The sequence below is a fragment of the Alternaria arborescens genome (assembly GCF_004154835.1).
Source record: "Alternaria arborescens strain FERA 675 chromosome Unknown contig_27, whole genome shotgun sequence".
Lineage (NCBI taxonomy): Eukaryota > Fungi > Ascomycota > Dothideomycetes > Pleosporales > Pleosporaceae > Alternaria > Alternaria arborescens.
This window is the reverse complement of record NW_021167882.1, coordinates 221,473-237,901: the sequence shown is the minus strand read 5'-3', so window position 1 is coordinate 237,901 and position 16,429 is coordinate 221,473. Positions and strand designations below refer to the sequence as shown.

Genomic DNA, 16,429 nt, shown 5'->3' with positions numbered 1-16,429 from the left:
TCTGGCGGCGCAGGTGGTAATAGTCGTGAGGGCCTATCCTTTGTAAGAACTCACCTTCACTGAGCTGTACCCCAATCTAGCCGTCGGTGACGACTCTAGACCTGTCTCTCGCACGCAACAAAAGTCACATTCCACTTTCCCCTTCACCATGTCCTCACTATCTCTTAGAAGTACAATCCCTGTCAAAAAACGGACTCACCTGCGCACAGCGCTACCACGATGCGCTTTGCGCTGTTGAACGGTGCAAACGCTGTGGAAATCTCGACGCGCGGCTGTTTTCAACCTGCACAACAACAACACCCGTGTCTACAATCATTCTCAACCTGCTCTTGAGAGTTTTCGAGCATCGCCGCGCCCGCATCGTTTGCGCTGTAACTGGCATACACTAACCTTCTCAACTGATTCAGCCCAACAGTCACCCAAGCCATGACGATCGCTAGGGTCAAATCCCGCGTCCGATTTCCCGGCCGGGCCAAGCGAGATAGAAAGAAGAGAAAACACTTTCCAGAAAAGTCGAAACCAAAGAAGACAAACAACGATACGCATGGTCTGACAAAAGCCCCCAAAGGTAGAAACTTTTGCTTCAGACGCTACTATCACCAGACGAACCCGCTGACCGGCTCAGTGTACATGTTTCCTGTTGAAATCGACAATCAAATTTATGATGATAGCAATTCTATTGACGATGATACGGCATCTTTCCTCAAGAAGCGTGTACTAACTACTGATGATCAAGAGTCTGATGGCGCCTTCAAAAGCGGTCTTAGAACTACACTAATACTCTGCAGGATCCCTCTGGTTACAGAAAATCCAGATGTCGCTGGTGGCGATGCTGATGAGTACGATCACGAGCCGAGCGGCGCCTCTAATGACGGCCACTCAGCTGAACCGAAAGAGTCCTGTGTTCCGACTGTCTCGGTCATTCTAGACGCGCTAGAAAGCGTCACAAATGAGAATGGCGAACCACCCAGCTCCGTTCTGATGCAAGCACCACTATGGGCGTGGCCGGCGGAGTGGTTTCCGGCAGACTCTATTCCTGCAGCACCAGCGACTACAACAGACTCATCTTCAGAGGTGAAATGCGGTACATTAGATTCATCACTAGTAACGACAGACACAATGGTAGATCCATCCAGAGCGAAGGACGAGACAATAATAGATACATCGCCATTGACCGAAGATAGTACAGCAGATTCATCACCAGTGGTTGAAGAGTCTGTGAAAGTCTCGTCATCGGCAACGGCAGACAACACGGCCGTCTCATCATCAGCGGTATCAGAAACTATATCAGATCTCTCATCAGCCTCGGCAGAGATTGTATCAGATCTATCATCAGAATCGGTAGGTGTCGCACCAGACTCGTCACCAGCGGCAACAGTTACTGTGATAGGTCTACATCCAGGCGCGGCAGTTACTACAGTAAACTCGACTTTAGCAACGGCAGCTCCGACACCAAATTCTGGTCCAGTGGTGGTGAAGAGCACAGCAGCACCCTCTCTGGGACCATGGCATCAATGGTTCATTCGTCTCTTCGCGGGACGCAAATCCAACAAGCCTGATAGTCCTCCTCAATCAACTCCCGAACAGCCCATCTCTATCATATCCTGGACTAGAGAGCGCAGTAGTTCCGAAGCAGACGTTGTCCTACCTCCACTGCCACGTCTCGAACTCCCGAGAGTCCTTCCAGAAACTCGCCGTAAAAAGAACAGGGTCATTGATCGCCCGGGTTATGTCATCAACATCCTTCAAGCGCCTTATCATGACTTCATTGGCCGTGCTGTCCTCGAAGGAGATGCAGATGACGCGAGAGCAGTACAATGCGGCTTCAAAGTAGCAAGAAACTCACACATCGTCCCGCTCGCCCAACGTCGCAACAACTCTGACAGTAGTCTGCTGGACCGCGACGGAGATGCTTGGGCTGATTGGAACAAACTGAATATCACTGCCGATGCCATGCCTTTCGCAAAATCTCAGTCAGACACCAATTTGCTACACCCTCGGACTGGCGCTCGAATGGCGCGAAACACCAGTATGTACAGCGCCGAGTGGACCAAGGGCCAGACTGGCCACTGCTTTCTTGAGGATGCTGGACATCGATACCCTTTTGGAGGACTGGGCTTGTAGTGGTTGAGAAGCAAAATGTCTTTTGAGCTATCGCAGATTGAATACTCCCACTCAAGACCGACTTGGTGGGGATAGACCGAGTTTACGCAGCCTGTATAACCAAGTATGGATCGCGTCCACTTACCGGGGTTCAGGCTAGCCGTTGAGATCTAGATTTCTTATTTTCCTGGTTTTCTTGATTTTCTTTCTTGCTTCCGGAGCATTGGAGTGGGGCTTGTTGCTCGCGCGAATGGCGTCTAAGCTATCACTGCTTCTTCATGGCCTAGTGCCCGTGGGCTAGAAAGGGCGTAGTTGTCGCAACGTGGGCTCCACATTTGGATTACGAATTGCGACGTGGTCCGAATTGGAACACTTTGAGCTACAGGTGGCATGTCCTAGTCCCGTTGAATCGGGCCGAGAGTCGGCCGTGCTCATGCTTTTCTCTTACCATTGCAGCCCAGTGTGCTAATAGGCGAAAGTGGTCAAACAGGTCCGGCATCTGGCAACGAAGCGGTGTTCATTTGATTTTTCTTAATACCAATGTTTAATGTAATTCAAAATCAAGATCACAAGACTTCGTGATGCGTGGCTTGTTGTGAAGTAACAATGCATACGCTTATATGTGTGTATCATTGTATCATATCTACGCCTAGGGAAAGTCGTGCGGCCACAAAACAGAAAACAAGCATGCCTCCATCAGTCGTTATATCATCGCTCTGCAATTCCAGCAGCGAGCGTAAGAAGATGATCCTCCCATTTCTCTCCATCTCTAGTTCGCATCACCTATCGGCGTGAAAACGACCTTGGCACTAGGCTTGGGCAGGATGGTCGATCTCCAAGTGAACAAGCGCTTCGCCGTCGGGTTAACAAGCTCACAGTCGTAGTTGAGGATCACTTGGCCAAGAATGACCTTCATAACAGCCGAGGCATAGTATCTTCCTGGGCTACATATTCCGTTAGCAAGATCTTCATATGGAACAGGAAAGATCAACTAGGCTCAAGACTTACCAGGCCATTCTTCCGGTTCCCCAGACATGGAAAGTCATGTCAAAGTCAGTCAGCTTCGTAGGCTTCTTCTGCATGATATCGAAAGCGCCATTAGCATTTTCGAGACTCTTGACGAGCTGCGGGTCGGCGAAGCGGAAACCACTGAAGGTTGTTGCCTCGGGGTAATCGACAGGGTTCGTCATGATGGCTCGAACAGGTGTGCAGAACCAGTCTCCGACGTTGACGTGGGTGCCGTCTTTGAGCGAGAAGGGTTGTAGTGCCGAACGACGTGTACTTTGTGACTCGACTGGTGTCAGACGCGCAGACTCCTTGATGAAGCTGTCAAGAAGAGGAAGTCCTACACCACTCTGTTCAAAAGCGGCATATTGAGACTCGCACTCCTTTCGCAGCGGCTCCGCATATTCGGGATGTAAGCAAAGGTCGTGAATAGCAAAGGTCACAGTGGTAGAGACGGCATGAACAGAACCGAACCAAATGGCCATCAGTTCGTGAACAACACGCTGAGGTGTCCATGGCGCATTCTTGGGTGAGGTCTCCATGATCCATTGGATGCAGTCGGCGTGTTGAGGGACCTTTTGGCCCAGTTTAGCTGCATCTCGCTCAATGCATCGCTCTTGTGCGATTGGTAGAAGCCTGTTGAAGATTGTGGCATGTGACTTGAGTGTACGGGCAATGATACCACCGACGATGGGAGCCATGAATCCAGGTAGTAGGCGGACAATCTCAGCACAAATCAGGGTCTCCTCGATGTATGCGAGGGCGGAGACCATGAATTGCTCATCCTTTGCCAGATCTTTTCCGAAGAAAGAGACTGCATTGGATAGGACAACGAGCTTCACAGTCATGTGATATACGTCCGACTGCTTCTTTCCTGTCAATAATCGTCAGTTCGGATTCAAAGTCAAATATTGCATGCATTATTACCATTGATGACTGGGTGTGTGGCATGAAGCTCCTGGAACCTAGTGCGGATGATGCAAGTGAGATCAGGAAGGATCTTAGGTAGGTTGTTGGTCAAAAGCGTGCGAAGGGCGCGGATGAATCCAACACCCTCAGTACCACGTCGGTCAAACCAGTTGAAGCCATGCCTGCGGAGCGTTAGTAAGCTTAGTGCAAGACGAGCATCATCTGGATACTCAAAAGTCATCTCACATAGTATACATGGGCTGTAGCATCTACATCTTGTTAGTCATAAAGAAGAACAAAGCCTATCGAGATGCATACCTGCTTCGATGCTGCTTGGAGGGACAACACCGTGTCTGGCGCATTGTCTAGCTCCTTGATTTGCTGAGGATCAGAGACGAAGACATAGCGATTGTCCGGGGCGAAGAGCTCGAATGGTTTTCCCTTCGCCTCATCAAACGCTTTCTGGATGATCTCAGGACCCCAGAAGAGATATGCCCATGCTTTGTACCGCTTGGTGACAGGCCTGAAGATGGTCTTCAGGATCTTTGCTGGAGAAGAAGCCTATTCGACTGGTCAATGTGATGAAAGAGAGGAATATGTTTTGGTACATACCAGCTTCTTCGCGACCAAGGCCTTGTAGAAAAAGAAAATCGATATCAAACCGAATATGCTACTCGCAGCATTGACTGCCAATGGGCTAAGGCCAGGCAGATGTATGCTCTGCATCTCTAGAAACTCCATGATGGCAGTAAAGTTTGAGAGTAAGAATTTAGATTGAGGCTAACGGACGTAGGGTATTCAGCATTGGTACATATACAAAGCAACCATCTTGACGGTGCTCTAGCTACAGGTTTTGCTACGCGGAACGGCCGGTTGAAGCGAGCTGTTACATCACGTCTAAGCCTCTATGCAGTGAACTAAATTCGTTGTTAGTTAGTTGAACTGTGCCGCTGTCCTGCAGTAAAAACTGATCAATATCAGCCCACCTGCATGCTACACAAGCTGCATCACTTCATGTGAGGTCTCACCTATCGTTGTGTTTCGCTTTCGACAGAAAGGCGACCAACTGACCCTTCTCTTAGCGCTACCACAGCGTCTGCTATCCTAGAAAGTAAGTAGACCCGATGCAACTACAACAGAAAACACGAAGCGCATGCGTCCACAAAGCTGGAATAGCCAACGGACCGATCCACAAAGGTGTAGCGCGGGAATCGGGGAAAACGGTTGAACGTCTGGACGGGTCCGAGGCTGCGGCTCTAATTTGAGCCCAGTGCGCAAACGAGTGGTCGAATCAGAGCTAGATGGGGAAAGACTCCGTGCGCTAAATGACGGAAGAGCTTCTTGAGGCACCCCTGGCCGTTAATACGGCTAAATCATGCCGTAATCGTTGATTGATTGCTGTCAAAGAAGACGGCGAATAGATACGTCTCCACGGCAAGTTATCGCGCTCCAGGATGACAGATGCAAAAGCGCGCTTAAGCAGTATTGCCCCACACGGCACCACTACCCAGACATAAGACCGACGGCCCGTGTCTGATTGGAGGGCTGAGAGTCTAGTGGAGTCAAATCCGACGTCGGTCTTGAATCGTGATATGTACCTCAACTGCAACTAAAGACGCAATTGGGAAGAAAGAGTCTACTTACCGCTAATTCCCTGGCCGCAATGCTTCTGGGAAAAGGTCCTACTTCGGTCGTCCTTATGTGAGAGGCCAGGTGATCTAACACGTCTTCGTGTCTCTAGGATCTCTTAAAGTCGTTGCAGGGTTTAATCGTCATCGCAGTCGAATATATCGATAGCGGGTCGTAAAGGTAACATCGCGGGTAAGATTATCTGCACGCAATGAACTCGAGGGCCCGCTTCTCCATAGGTTCCTGTTCACTCGATTATGCAACACTCTTCCCACGTGTCCGGTTCCAAATGACGCGGTCGCCCACTGGCCCGGCTTGAATCCCGGGAAACAATGCTTGCGCACGTGCAAATATGCATTGGCTTGATTATGGTGAAGCAAGTCAACGGGTTTCGTGTACATCTCTCGAATGCTTTCTCGTTACATGTTGAGATATACGAAGACGCTTGCATGTAGTAGCATGTCTTTAGCAGGACCGGTGAAAGAACCCGTAATCCATAACTGTAGCAGCTAGATCCAAGTGACCATGGTGTGCCTTGGCATATATAATCGACTCCAGGCGAATCTACTGGATCTTGATCGGAAGATAGCGAGTAGTTGGGGCTTTCATGTGAAGGAAAGCTCCGGCCACAACTCGAGAAGCGACGAACTAGCGCGCACACAGCATACGTGTGCGCCGGGCGAAGATATCGGTGTTCGATACGGACCCATCTCCACATTCAAGTTCGAGATGCACTCAAACATCTGTATAGATCGCGCCACATGACGCAGCTCCTTCTGGCCGAGGTTTGTCGGATTGATAATGGTTGGGGCCAGTTTCAGACTACTTGGACCACAGCTCCACCATACTTTTGCACCAAACCTTTGGTTAATGGTCTTGTTCCCGACCCCACGCAATTCGCTCCCGGAGTGTGATCTCGAACCGACGTTATGGGTTTGACTAACATGTGAGATTAATCAAGGCCTCTGAAAGACCAGATGATTGTGATATTGCTGTGGACGACCCCACGCCTATCCCAGATATGGAAGTCTGCCGACCCGAGCCGTGTGTGGAGCCGCGCGGCTGACGCACTGTCGTACAACCTTCCTCAAAGAGTGAAAACTACTGTGACAGTCTGTGCAAGTAGTCTGCAGTAAGTGCATTGCATGCTGCAACACCGGAGCAACTCTGCTACCCTGAAAATCATGCCGTTCTATGTCCCACTCAGCCGCGCCAGCACGATGGGTCGTTGGGGGCCTATCGATTGCGGAATTCGAGTTGGTAAGCCTTCGATGATTGGTTCGGTCAGCTCGGTGAACGCCGCAATTAACGGCATATTCGGTAGACTGCAATCCTACAATCAATATATGCAAAGCAAAGTGCTAGCTTGTTGGAAAGGCTCGGCTACTACATACCTGCTGCAAGGAATCCTTGCTCGTTTCACAGCGCCCAATAAATATCCGGTTTAACGCAGAGGCTGTACGAAGAAACTTGGACGGCGGTACAACTCTTGCCGTTGAAGGCTCGTCGTGCTGGACAGTGTACTTCAAGCGTGTAGATTGTCGAATACTCCTCATTGTTTCTATGACCTAACTCGGCCAAGAATGGAGCTTATCATCACGCCCACGCAAGCACTTGTGCCTTTGTCAGTCCTGTTCCTAGTATACCACGCACTTCGAGCATTGTTCTTCGGAAAAGCAGAATCAAAGCATTGGGAAGAGCTACCGGTCGTAGGCCTCCAGAAAGGATGGTTCGAATGGGTGTGGGCAACGTTGAAGTCCATCCGAAAGACACAGGACTGGGCGTTCGAAGGTTACCGCAAGGTATGATTGTCGTCGACATTGATAGAGGTATACTCATTCTCGCTACTGCAGTTTGCTGCCGTGAACAGCCCTTTTATTCTGCCTAGCATTGACAGAGGAGCGATGATCATCCTACCTCCACGTTTGATCAAGAAGGTCTACTCGCTCCCAGAAAGCACGCTCGACATCCATGCGACGCAAAGTGAGACCATTCAAACGAAATGGACAGTCTGGGACAAAGAGGTAGCCGACAATGACTTCCAGATCAATGTTGTGCGTCATCAGATTACACGGAATCTCGAGCACCTGACGCCGCTGATGGCCGATGAACTTGACAGAGGCTTCGAGCGGTGGTGGGGAGGTAAAGACGACACCGAGTGGAAGGAGGTCGCGGTATGGGACGCGTGCTTGAAGTTGATTGCCGGTGCGAGTAATGGCGCCTTCTGCGGCGCACCGCTGTGTAAGTCGGCAATAGTGCCTTACGTGAGAGGTTTAGAAACTGATTCTATCGTAGGTCGAGACGAGCAGTTTTTGAACGATCTTAGGGATCATGCGATGAGCATCTTCGCTGGCGCTATGCTTATCAACGCGACGCCCAAACCGCTCAAACCTGTCACTGGTGCTCTTGTAGGATCCACCTGCTGGTACTTGCGACGAAAAGCGATGAAGGGTTGTTTGCCTTTTGTAACAGAAAGATTAAATGCTACTGCCCAGTTCAAGGCTGATGCGAAATGTGGATGGACCCCACCAGTAGGATTCCCCCTTGTGTGAGATATGCACATCAATATACTTACGCGATCCCAGAAAGACGGTCTCCAATGGCTGATCGATGAGTGCTACGCCGCAGCCGCGAAAGGAGACGTGGGGCAACTGGACCCGAAGCGAGTGGCACATCGTCTTTTGTTGGTTAACGACATTTCTCTGCATTCGACCAGCTTTACTGTACAAAATGTGATCCTGGATCTCTTCAGCTCGGATCCAGCAATGGGTTATGTTGATGCACTACGCGAAGAAGCTGCATCGGTGCTTGCCAAGGCAGGTGGTGTATGGACACGCGATGCAGTGCGAGATCTGAAGCTCATTGACTCGATGATCCGTGAGTCAATGAGACTCAATCCATTTGCGATTGTTGGACTTCCGCGAACAGTATGTATGCTGTCAGATACTATGGAACTGAAACTAATAAGTCGCAGGTCGTGCATCCCGAAGGTATCCGACTTCCGGTGTCCAACATTCATGTACCACAAGGAACCATGATTGCAGTTCCCATGGAGCCGATTCATTATGACGAAAGCATTTATCCTCAAGCACGCAGCTTCAACGCGTTTCGTTTTGCGGATCCGAACAACGTTACTAGTATCGTCGACAATTTCGCAACCAAGGATGATCTCGAAGCCACCAAAGCCGATGCAAGCGACCGTAAAGGCAAGTCCACTGCTACTCTTGATGACGCTTTCCTTGGTTTTGGGTTTGGACGGCATGCGTGTCCTGGACGATTCTTCGCTTTGAATGAGATGAAGGTCTTCATAGCACACATGCTGCTAAACTATGACGTTGAGCACATGGCAGTCAGACCAAAACCACTGGATACTGTATGGCTGAAGCTTCCGTTACATGGTGGAAAGATCCGAGTGCGTCGAAGGCCGACAGTTGCATAGATAGGACAAAACATGCTTTGCTTATCTGTGTATCGAGTGCAACCCTATAATCGCTACTTTGATGATACGATGTAATCCATGTGTATCTGCCAGAATAGGGAATTGTACCAACGGTAGGGAACAGTCGTGGGTAAGACATAGCCCGTTTGCCTGAGACGGATGTCGCTTCCTCGACCGCAACATACAGTTTCGTGCGGGGAGCCATAGCACCTAGAATCTGAGCCGAGGCGATGGATGTGTATCAGCGCAATCTACCCAGGATATAGTGGCTAAGAATGGGAATTAGCATTGTACGTTTCTGCTTGGGTGGAAAGAAGTATCCCCCTGAGGAAGGAGCTAGACACCTACCACGGGCTTGACGCTAAGACACATGCCGATTCACACGAGGGCGGCAACGCGATAGACTAGGAGCGTTGGTGTGCAAGACGAAATCGGTGCACATTTTTTATGATTGCCATGAGCTGCTCAAACACTCCCGCACTAATTGTACGCGTGCTTCGAGACTGACCACGTGATTAGGTACTAGCGTATAACGAATGCCACGAACGGCAGGCTGCTTTCGGAACGCGTTGTCGATGTGCGTCCACTCTTCTGTTCCAGTTGGCATCAAGCGCGTCCCATCATCGACAAGCCAAGTACAGCCAGCTTCACATAGTATCACGACGCCCGCCTTCATACGCCGCTCGAGCTCTCCCCACTTCTCCGATGCCAGCATCTCTTGCGCCGCCTCCTCGCCCACGAACAGTTGCGCATATATGATGGGATCGAGACCGGAGCAGTCGGAAACATACCATGTTGCCCGAGTGTCGGGGACGATGGCAGTCTGTCCAGCTTCATATTGCGCATCGAGAATGTGCTTCTGGAGCTGCAACGCTCGCGACAGCGATATAGTAATGTCGTCGCGGCTGAAGTGCTTGTCTCTCAAAACCGTGCGCGCAACCTCCCGGATGACCACTGGCCTCGAGGACTTCCCTTGTAAATGATTGGATGATTCACCTGGACCGAACATGTCTTTGAGTGCGTTCACAAGCGTCGTCTTTCCAGTGCATTGTGCACCGATAATGTAGAGGCATGGACCTTGGACCACATCACTTGCCATCTTGTCTATTGTCAAGGCTCGAGAGGACCTGAAAACGGGCAGCAGGCGGTGCCCTTATCATAAATTCGCGCTTGCTGCTGTGGCGCGGTTGTGTAACATCTTCCATTCTCTCAATCCTCCTGGTTAACTTGATTTAGCCGTACGCTCTTGGTAGCCTCAACGATGAGGTGATCCTGCTCCTACACACGCTAGGTATTTCTACAGACGTGCTTCTTGAGAAACAGCAGCAGCACCTGAGTTTCCTGAGCGACGTTAGCAGAGGTGGTCCTAGGAAAGCGTTTTAGTATCCTTCGTATTCCGACAGGCTTGATGTAGCCGAGAAGCTTCTCTTGGAAGGTATTGAATCCGTCAGCTCACAGTTGAGAGCGTTAGTTCGGCAAGAATACGAGAGAACGCTAAACAAACGGGACGAACGGCGATGTCGAATCCTGATTCCCAAGTCAAGACTGCTCTTTGGCGTCTGTGACCCCACAAGCAAGAATGGTCAGCCTGGAAAGCTCAGAGAAGGGGAGTGTTTTTTACGGATAACCAACGATGGTGATAGCTTAGCGCAGACCATCATCAACACCGAAACGATGGTGACAAGAAATTCATGTCTGCATCCAGGCGACCTACAGAAGCTCAAATCAGTAGACGTCTCAGGTCTTAGTCATCTAGTTGACTGTATCGTCTTCTCAACCCAAGGACGCAGACCGAGCGCTGATCTCATGTCTGGTGGCGACTTGGATGGGGACATATGTAAATCTCTTCCTTGCATCTGAATGATACTCACTGATCACTGCGTCTAGTCTTCGTTACCAACCATGAATGCAAAGCAAGCATTGCTCTGGACAAAGTCAGCCGAGGACTTCAACAACATATCGGTAAAGTGCAACAGAATGGCGTGTTGGGTGCGGTGAGCCAATGCTCACTGTATTGAGTTTGATCTGATCTGTGTAATACTGACAGGAAACAGGAGATATACGTGATCAGCAACAGAGATGTCGACTCGATGCAAGTACTGGATGAGTGGCTAAATTTCGTCGATACTGACGAAATTCTACCACTGTTCGAAAAACTACCCATGGACTACGAAATTTCTAAGCTACACGCTACAAATTGGGACAACTTTTCAGAGGAAGTGGTAGCCGTGGTTCGCGACCAAGACTTTGCTCATCTTCGAAAACTGGAGTCGTTGGCAGAGCTGCGGACTATCCTTGATTTGCTCAATGACCATGGTGAAAAGAAGATGCTGTTCGACACATTTTCTCATATTCTTACGTTGGAGGCAAACTCGTCACTTTCGCTAGATCACACTCAAGCGGCATTAAACCTGCTCGACTTCCTGCCGAACGCGGCATATCTCATCCCCGCATTTTTCCGATCCCAAACCTGGCGAACTCATAAGTCAGTATTGGAGGACAACCTCGTCCACTTGGCTTTTACGTTATTGAGACAGCTGGTTCTTCTGACGCAAGATATGGGCAGCTTCATTCCGCGTCCGATTCAAATACTGCTACAAGGATGAAGATGCATCTCGCTGCATGAATTTGCCGAACTTGTGGAGCTCATTTCTCTCACCGTTCGCTCTTCCGAAACTGCTTTGGATCTTCTCCTCAAGGTTTTAGAGCCAGAAAGCTCACGGCTCCTAGTTCAACAACCAACTGCCATTCGACAATTCACGTCGTCTTTATTTGGCATCGCGCTTGATCATATAGACGAAGTGTCTCGGAGTGATAACCTGCATTCACAGGAAAATCCCAAGCTCAGCATTGATAATTACAGTGACGCCTATACGATAGTCAAGAGCATACTCCGTATCGACTCCTCTTTGAATTCGATACTCAAAGCTGGAGACCACGTTCGGCTCACGGCATCCGACGCGCCGCTGAATGCAGCTGACGCGAAGTTGCTCTCTATGGATGCAGTTGTATCGTCTGCTGAATTAGGCAAAGCTACGTTTCGATGCCTCCATCACCCGCCGTTGTATCTTGACAAATGTGGATGGAGTGTTACACATTGTGGATCGTTCGTTACCGCCAAGGCCTCATTCGACGCTGTAACCGCCTTTTAGACGGAGCGTGAAGCTTGTACTACAATCTATCCAATGCCTCTTGGTCTTCCTCCGACAAGACAAGGAAGACCAACTGACGTTGAGCTGCCGTTGACTGTTGACACATCACTGAACGAGAGTCAGAGTGCTGCGCTCATGGCTTCGATAAAACATTCATTGACGTTCATATGGGGTTCTCCAGGAACAGGAAAGACGCATACGATTGTTGTTATCATAACCCAACTGTTGGAAAAACTGCCTGAATCAAGATTTCTTGTGACGGCGCCAACGCAAAATGCAGTAGACAACTTACTAAGGAGGGTTGTTAGCTGCTTTGGTGCAAAGAAAGGTGGAGTCCTGCCGATCAGGGTGTCAACACAGGTAAGTGCTGTCACCTCAAACGGTCTGAGCAGTCCTTCTAACATCGTGACAAACTTTCTAAGGTCGCTCAAGACCTACGTGCATATACGTGTGATGCCATGTGGGTAAATATCTCGGCGCAACCGTCCCCGCCCGCCGTAAAGCGCAGAAGCGCATCAAAGATGCACGTCTGACATTCACAACCTGTACTGGTGCTGCGTTAGGTTTGTTAAAGAACGAACACTTCGATGTCGTTATCATGGACGAGGCCTCGCAACTCACGGAACCCGCCACCCTTGTGCCTCTTGTGAAAGAGTGTTCGCGTGCGATACTAGTTGGAGACCACGTTCAGCTCCGCGCCACGGTCCAGCAGAATGCTGTCTTGACAGGTTACGACATCTCGCTTTTCGAACGCCATTACAAATTACCGCCAAGAGAGGACGTTGCCAGAGTCATGCTTAATATGCAGTATCGCATGCATCGCTCCATTTGTGACTTCAGTTCCTCCGAGTTCTACGATGGGAAACTTCACACTGCTGTGGCCGAATACGCACGTCCTCTGAGTTGTTCGCTTTTTCCATGGCCCAAGAAGAACCGCATGGTCTGGGTTGAGTGTCCGGAATCTGAAGAACTGTATTGCCAATCAAAATGGAACGTTGGCCAAGGCGTAATCTGCAAAAGTATCATCGAACTTCTCAAGACACCACCACCGTCTCCAAAATCGACTACGGCTGCGACAGTTCCTGGTGAATCCCCATCTATCGTCATACTGACACCCTACAATCGCCAGAAGGATTTGCTTACGTCCGAAATCCCCAACGTCGAAGTCTGCTCTATCGACAGTTTTCAGGGTCGTGAGGCAGATATCGTTGTGTTTGTCACTGTTCGGTGCAATGTTTATCACGAATTAGGCTTACTGGCTGACATGCGACGATTGAACGTAGTCATGACAAGGGCGAAAGCCGGGATCTTGTTGATCGGGCACCAGAATACACTGGCTGGTGTAGAAGCTGGAATGGTTGAGAATGAGAGTAAGCTGGTTTGGAGGAGACTACTAGAACAGTGCGAGGTTGTGTCCTTGGCAGCTCGAGCCGAGAGTGGTTGTTCCAAACGCTGATGTGGAGTGTCATTTACTACCTTCCTCTTCGGATTGTACTCTTGATCTGAGGCGGCAACTATCTACTACTACCTTCGGCTTCTCTCCTTCTTGCAATCCTTCATGACTAACATTCAACCTCATCCTGCGTCTGTTGCATGAAGGAGTCCAAGCGAGACCCACAGTAACCTCCGCGGAGCCGTCGGGAGTCGGCAGCCGAGCCGTACGGCAACCTGTCACTGACATTTCATGGGTATTGGCGAGACGAAATTTCCCTGTGTTGCATTGGCGTGTAGCTGGCCCGGGCCAATAACTGAAGCATAGTGATCAATACGCCAGTGCTTCAGGTCCAGCAAATGGCTCCTTCGATGCTACCTAGGTATCTGCCGCCTTGGCTTTCAGCATGGCCTTTGCAAAGTTGAACTCGGTACGAGGTAGACCCTCAAAAGTCAGATCCACTACTAAAGTCCTAATTTTGGTACTTAGCCATATCAAGAATTGCATAGTAAGAGCCATCCTTGTTACCAATGACCGTTAGTACACAAAACTAGGCCTCTAGCGGACCCAGAGGTATATTCTTCATCATCGTGGCCATGTTTGTTGAGACATTCAAATGTAATTGTCTCGTGGTAGGCTTGCCTAATCTTTCCGATCCGAGAGCTGATGTAGGTTCTACGGACGCTGTACCACGCTTGACGGAGTGATGCCTACGCCCTTGTCAATCTACCTCAAATCTTTGTCTTGATCTCTATGTATCGCCGAGATCGTAGGCTGGTTTTGCCGCCCGCGCCGGCTCACCCGCATCCTCGTACTCGACCACCAGATGCTGCGTTCGCGTGATGCCGGAGCTTTGCTTGACGTTCTGGCTCTCGTCACTGCCGGGTCGATGGCTCGGGCCCAGAATGCTGTCCTGGCTATCGTGGCCCAGTGTCCCTTCAGAAACACCCGACTTCCCATGTTGCTTTGTTGACCGAAGAGTCTTGCTTCCGATCGTTGCGAGCTTCAACCCAGATCGATCGTTCGATTTATAGCCACCTCGGTCCCGCCCACCTCCCAAACTACTAAAGAGGCCGTGGCCAAGGAGTTGGTCGAACAGTGGCTGTAATGTTGGTATGCATGCGCCGATGATGATAGCATTACCCTCGATACTCGTCCAAACGGTAATATCGGCCGTATCGTCTATACAGTAGTTTCAGCATCTATGATTGACCTCGAAGGCGGCTCTACTCACAGCTAAAATCTGCGCTCGCAAGCGCAGGTAGCCGAGTCGATTTATACACAGCTACAACTGCAGCACTAGGTCAAGCGTGAGCGAATGTTACCACATAACATATGCGAGCTTACATGGAACCTAGCCCAAGCGCAACGCTAAGGACAACCTTTTTCTTGAAGTTGATTTGCAGTTTATAAAGGACAATAGCGGGATATATGGCGAGGTAGAGATCCACTATGGCGGAAAATGCTTCACGATGGTCAGTTATTGGCCTGGCTTGCTCGTGGGAGACATACTTCCGGCTACAATGGCGTAATATATCAGAATCCAAGGGCTCCAGCAGGTGCCTTGGACGGAAAAGTCCCACTGCGATCGAGTTGGCGTGCATTGCGCGAAGATGATGATAACACAGCCGAACAGGATTATCAAGCAACCACCAGATATACTCCACAGGATTATCTTGTGTCTCTTGCTAGGATTGGTGATTCTCGTCAGGAGCGCGACCACAGCTAGTTTAGGAATAGCGAACGAGAGTATCCCGGGACAGAAGCCTGCGAGGGTGTACAAGATTGCGCCGGACTTCTGTTCATCGGAGAGCAGAGCGAAGTGACGCCCGTTGCCAGCCTGCACAGCTGCTATAGTGAGGCCAAGCATGATGTAGCCACACGTCTGTTCGAAGCGTCAGCGGGTTGGGTCCGTTACGCGTGCTTCGATGAGCACTTACCATTGACAAGATGATCAGCCAATCATCAAGACCCATCATTGACAGTATTCTGCATCTGACATAGAGTCTCGCAGCGACAAAAATTGTAGCGACTGTCGTTAGTGCGATGCATACCGTCAGAACCATAGGCCCCTTGTCCTCGTGGGCGAGTTCCGGGGGGAGTTCTTGTGCTGCTGCCATGATGCAACAAGCAAAGATGCCAAAATGAAATTGAAGTGATCGCAGTATTACTGCAGCATACGCCCTTGGATCTGGATTTGATATTCGCCCAACGGGACGTCAGACGCTCAAGCGTCTTATGCATTGCGCGTGCGAACAAAAGCATTGTTGCCTTCTGACTGGGGGCTCCGATTTGAGACGACTGCATACTCACAGCAAAACAAAGAGATCCCATCAGGCCATGGGCCGCTTCCTGAGGTAGGGGTTGCAACGATCATCCAGTACTGAGCCGCTCTGGTGGACTAAGGTCCCACATGTATTCGCACGTACATCGGTTGCATGGATGCGACGAAATTGTGCCATGATTGCATACAACGTAAGATAGATTTATCCAGCTTCGTGTGGACAACGTGACTTCCGTCGTTGTTTTCTCGCGCAATAAGGAGCAAGGAACAAGCTGTGATTAGTACGGAGTATGCTGCTAGGCAATGGCGGTATCCGCTTGGTCGCTCACTGACTGACGAATACCATAGAACGACTCCTAGAGCAAGCGTTGCGGCGCTTGGATCAGCTGGTTCGGTATCCACATGCCACTGGTTCCGAAGCGGTTATTGCTTTGGTCGACGTGCCGCACCCTTCTTCGGTTCCAGTGCCACGGGCC

The 16,429-nt window shown here is 50.1% G+C and overlaps 7 protein-coding genes across 7 annotated transcripts; 4 read left to right on the top strand and 3 right to left on the bottom strand.

Moving 5' to 3' along the window:
• Positions 1–426: 426 nt before the first annotated feature.
• On the top strand, positions 427–2,124 carry AA0111_g9497 (hypothetical protein; the record flags this gene model as incomplete). The annotated part of the gene is made up of 1 exon (XM_028656061.1): positions 427–2,124. The coding sequence occupies one exon, from the start codon at positions 427–429 to the stop codon at positions 2,122–2,124; it is 1,698 nt and encodes a 565-aa protein (XP_028502973.1).
• Positions 2,125–2,872: 748 nt separating this feature from the next.
• Positions 2,873–4,758, bottom strand: AA0111_g9496 (hypothetical protein; the record flags this gene model as incomplete). The annotated part of the gene is made up of 6 exons (XM_028656060.1): positions 2,873–3,047; positions 3,112–3,982; positions 4,036–4,199; positions 4,264–4,286; positions 4,336–4,578; positions 4,630–4,758. The coding sequence occupies 6 exons, from the start codon at positions 4,756–4,758 to the stop codon at positions 2,873–2,875; spliced, it is 1,605 nt and encodes a 534-aa protein (XP_028502939.1).
• Positions 4,759–7,229: 2,471 nt separating this feature from the next.
• AA0111_g9495 (hypothetical protein) lies at positions 7,230–9,085 on the top strand (the record flags this gene model as incomplete). Its single annotated transcript, XM_028656059.1, has 5 exons — positions 7,230–7,448; positions 7,500–7,887; positions 7,942–8,177; positions 8,232–8,573; positions 8,621–9,085. 5 exons carry the CDS (start codon positions 7,230–7,232, stop codon positions 9,083–9,085), a joined length of 1,650 nt encoding a protein of 549 aa, XP_028502941.1.
• Positions 9,086–9,530: 445 nt separating this feature from the next.
• On the bottom strand, positions 9,531–10,184 carry AA0111_g9494 (hypothetical protein; the record flags this gene model as incomplete). Its single annotated transcript, XM_028656058.1, has 1 exon — positions 9,531–10,184. One exon carries the CDS (start codon positions 10,182–10,184, stop codon positions 9,531–9,533), a length of 654 nt encoding a protein of 217 aa, XP_028502940.1.
• An 803-nt stretch (positions 10,185–10,987) lies between these two features.
• AA0111_g9493 (hypothetical protein) lies at positions 10,988–11,691 on the top strand (the record flags this gene model as incomplete). The annotated part of the gene is made up of 2 exons (XM_028656057.1): positions 10,988–11,047; positions 11,140–11,691. 2 exons carry the CDS (start codon positions 10,988–10,990, stop codon positions 11,689–11,691), a joined length of 612 nt encoding a protein of 203 aa, XP_028502943.1.
• A 1,144-nt stretch (positions 11,692–12,835) lies between these two features.
• On the top strand, positions 12,836–13,693 carry AA0111_g9492 (hypothetical protein; the record flags this gene model as incomplete). Its single annotated transcript, XM_028656056.1, has 1 exon — positions 12,836–13,693. One exon carries the CDS (start codon positions 12,836–12,838, stop codon positions 13,691–13,693), a length of 858 nt encoding a protein of 285 aa, XP_028502942.1.
• A 727-nt stretch (positions 13,694–14,420) lies between these two features.
• Positions 14,421–15,789, bottom strand: AA0111_g9491 (hypothetical protein; the record flags this gene model as incomplete). Its single annotated transcript, XM_028656055.1, has 5 exons — positions 14,421–14,851; positions 14,904–14,968; positions 15,017–15,134; positions 15,182–15,554; positions 15,724–15,789. The coding sequence occupies 5 exons, from the start codon at positions 15,787–15,789 to the stop codon at positions 14,421–14,423; spliced, it is 1,053 nt and encodes a 350-aa protein (XP_028502974.1).
• Positions 15,790–16,429: the final 640 nt, after the last annotated feature.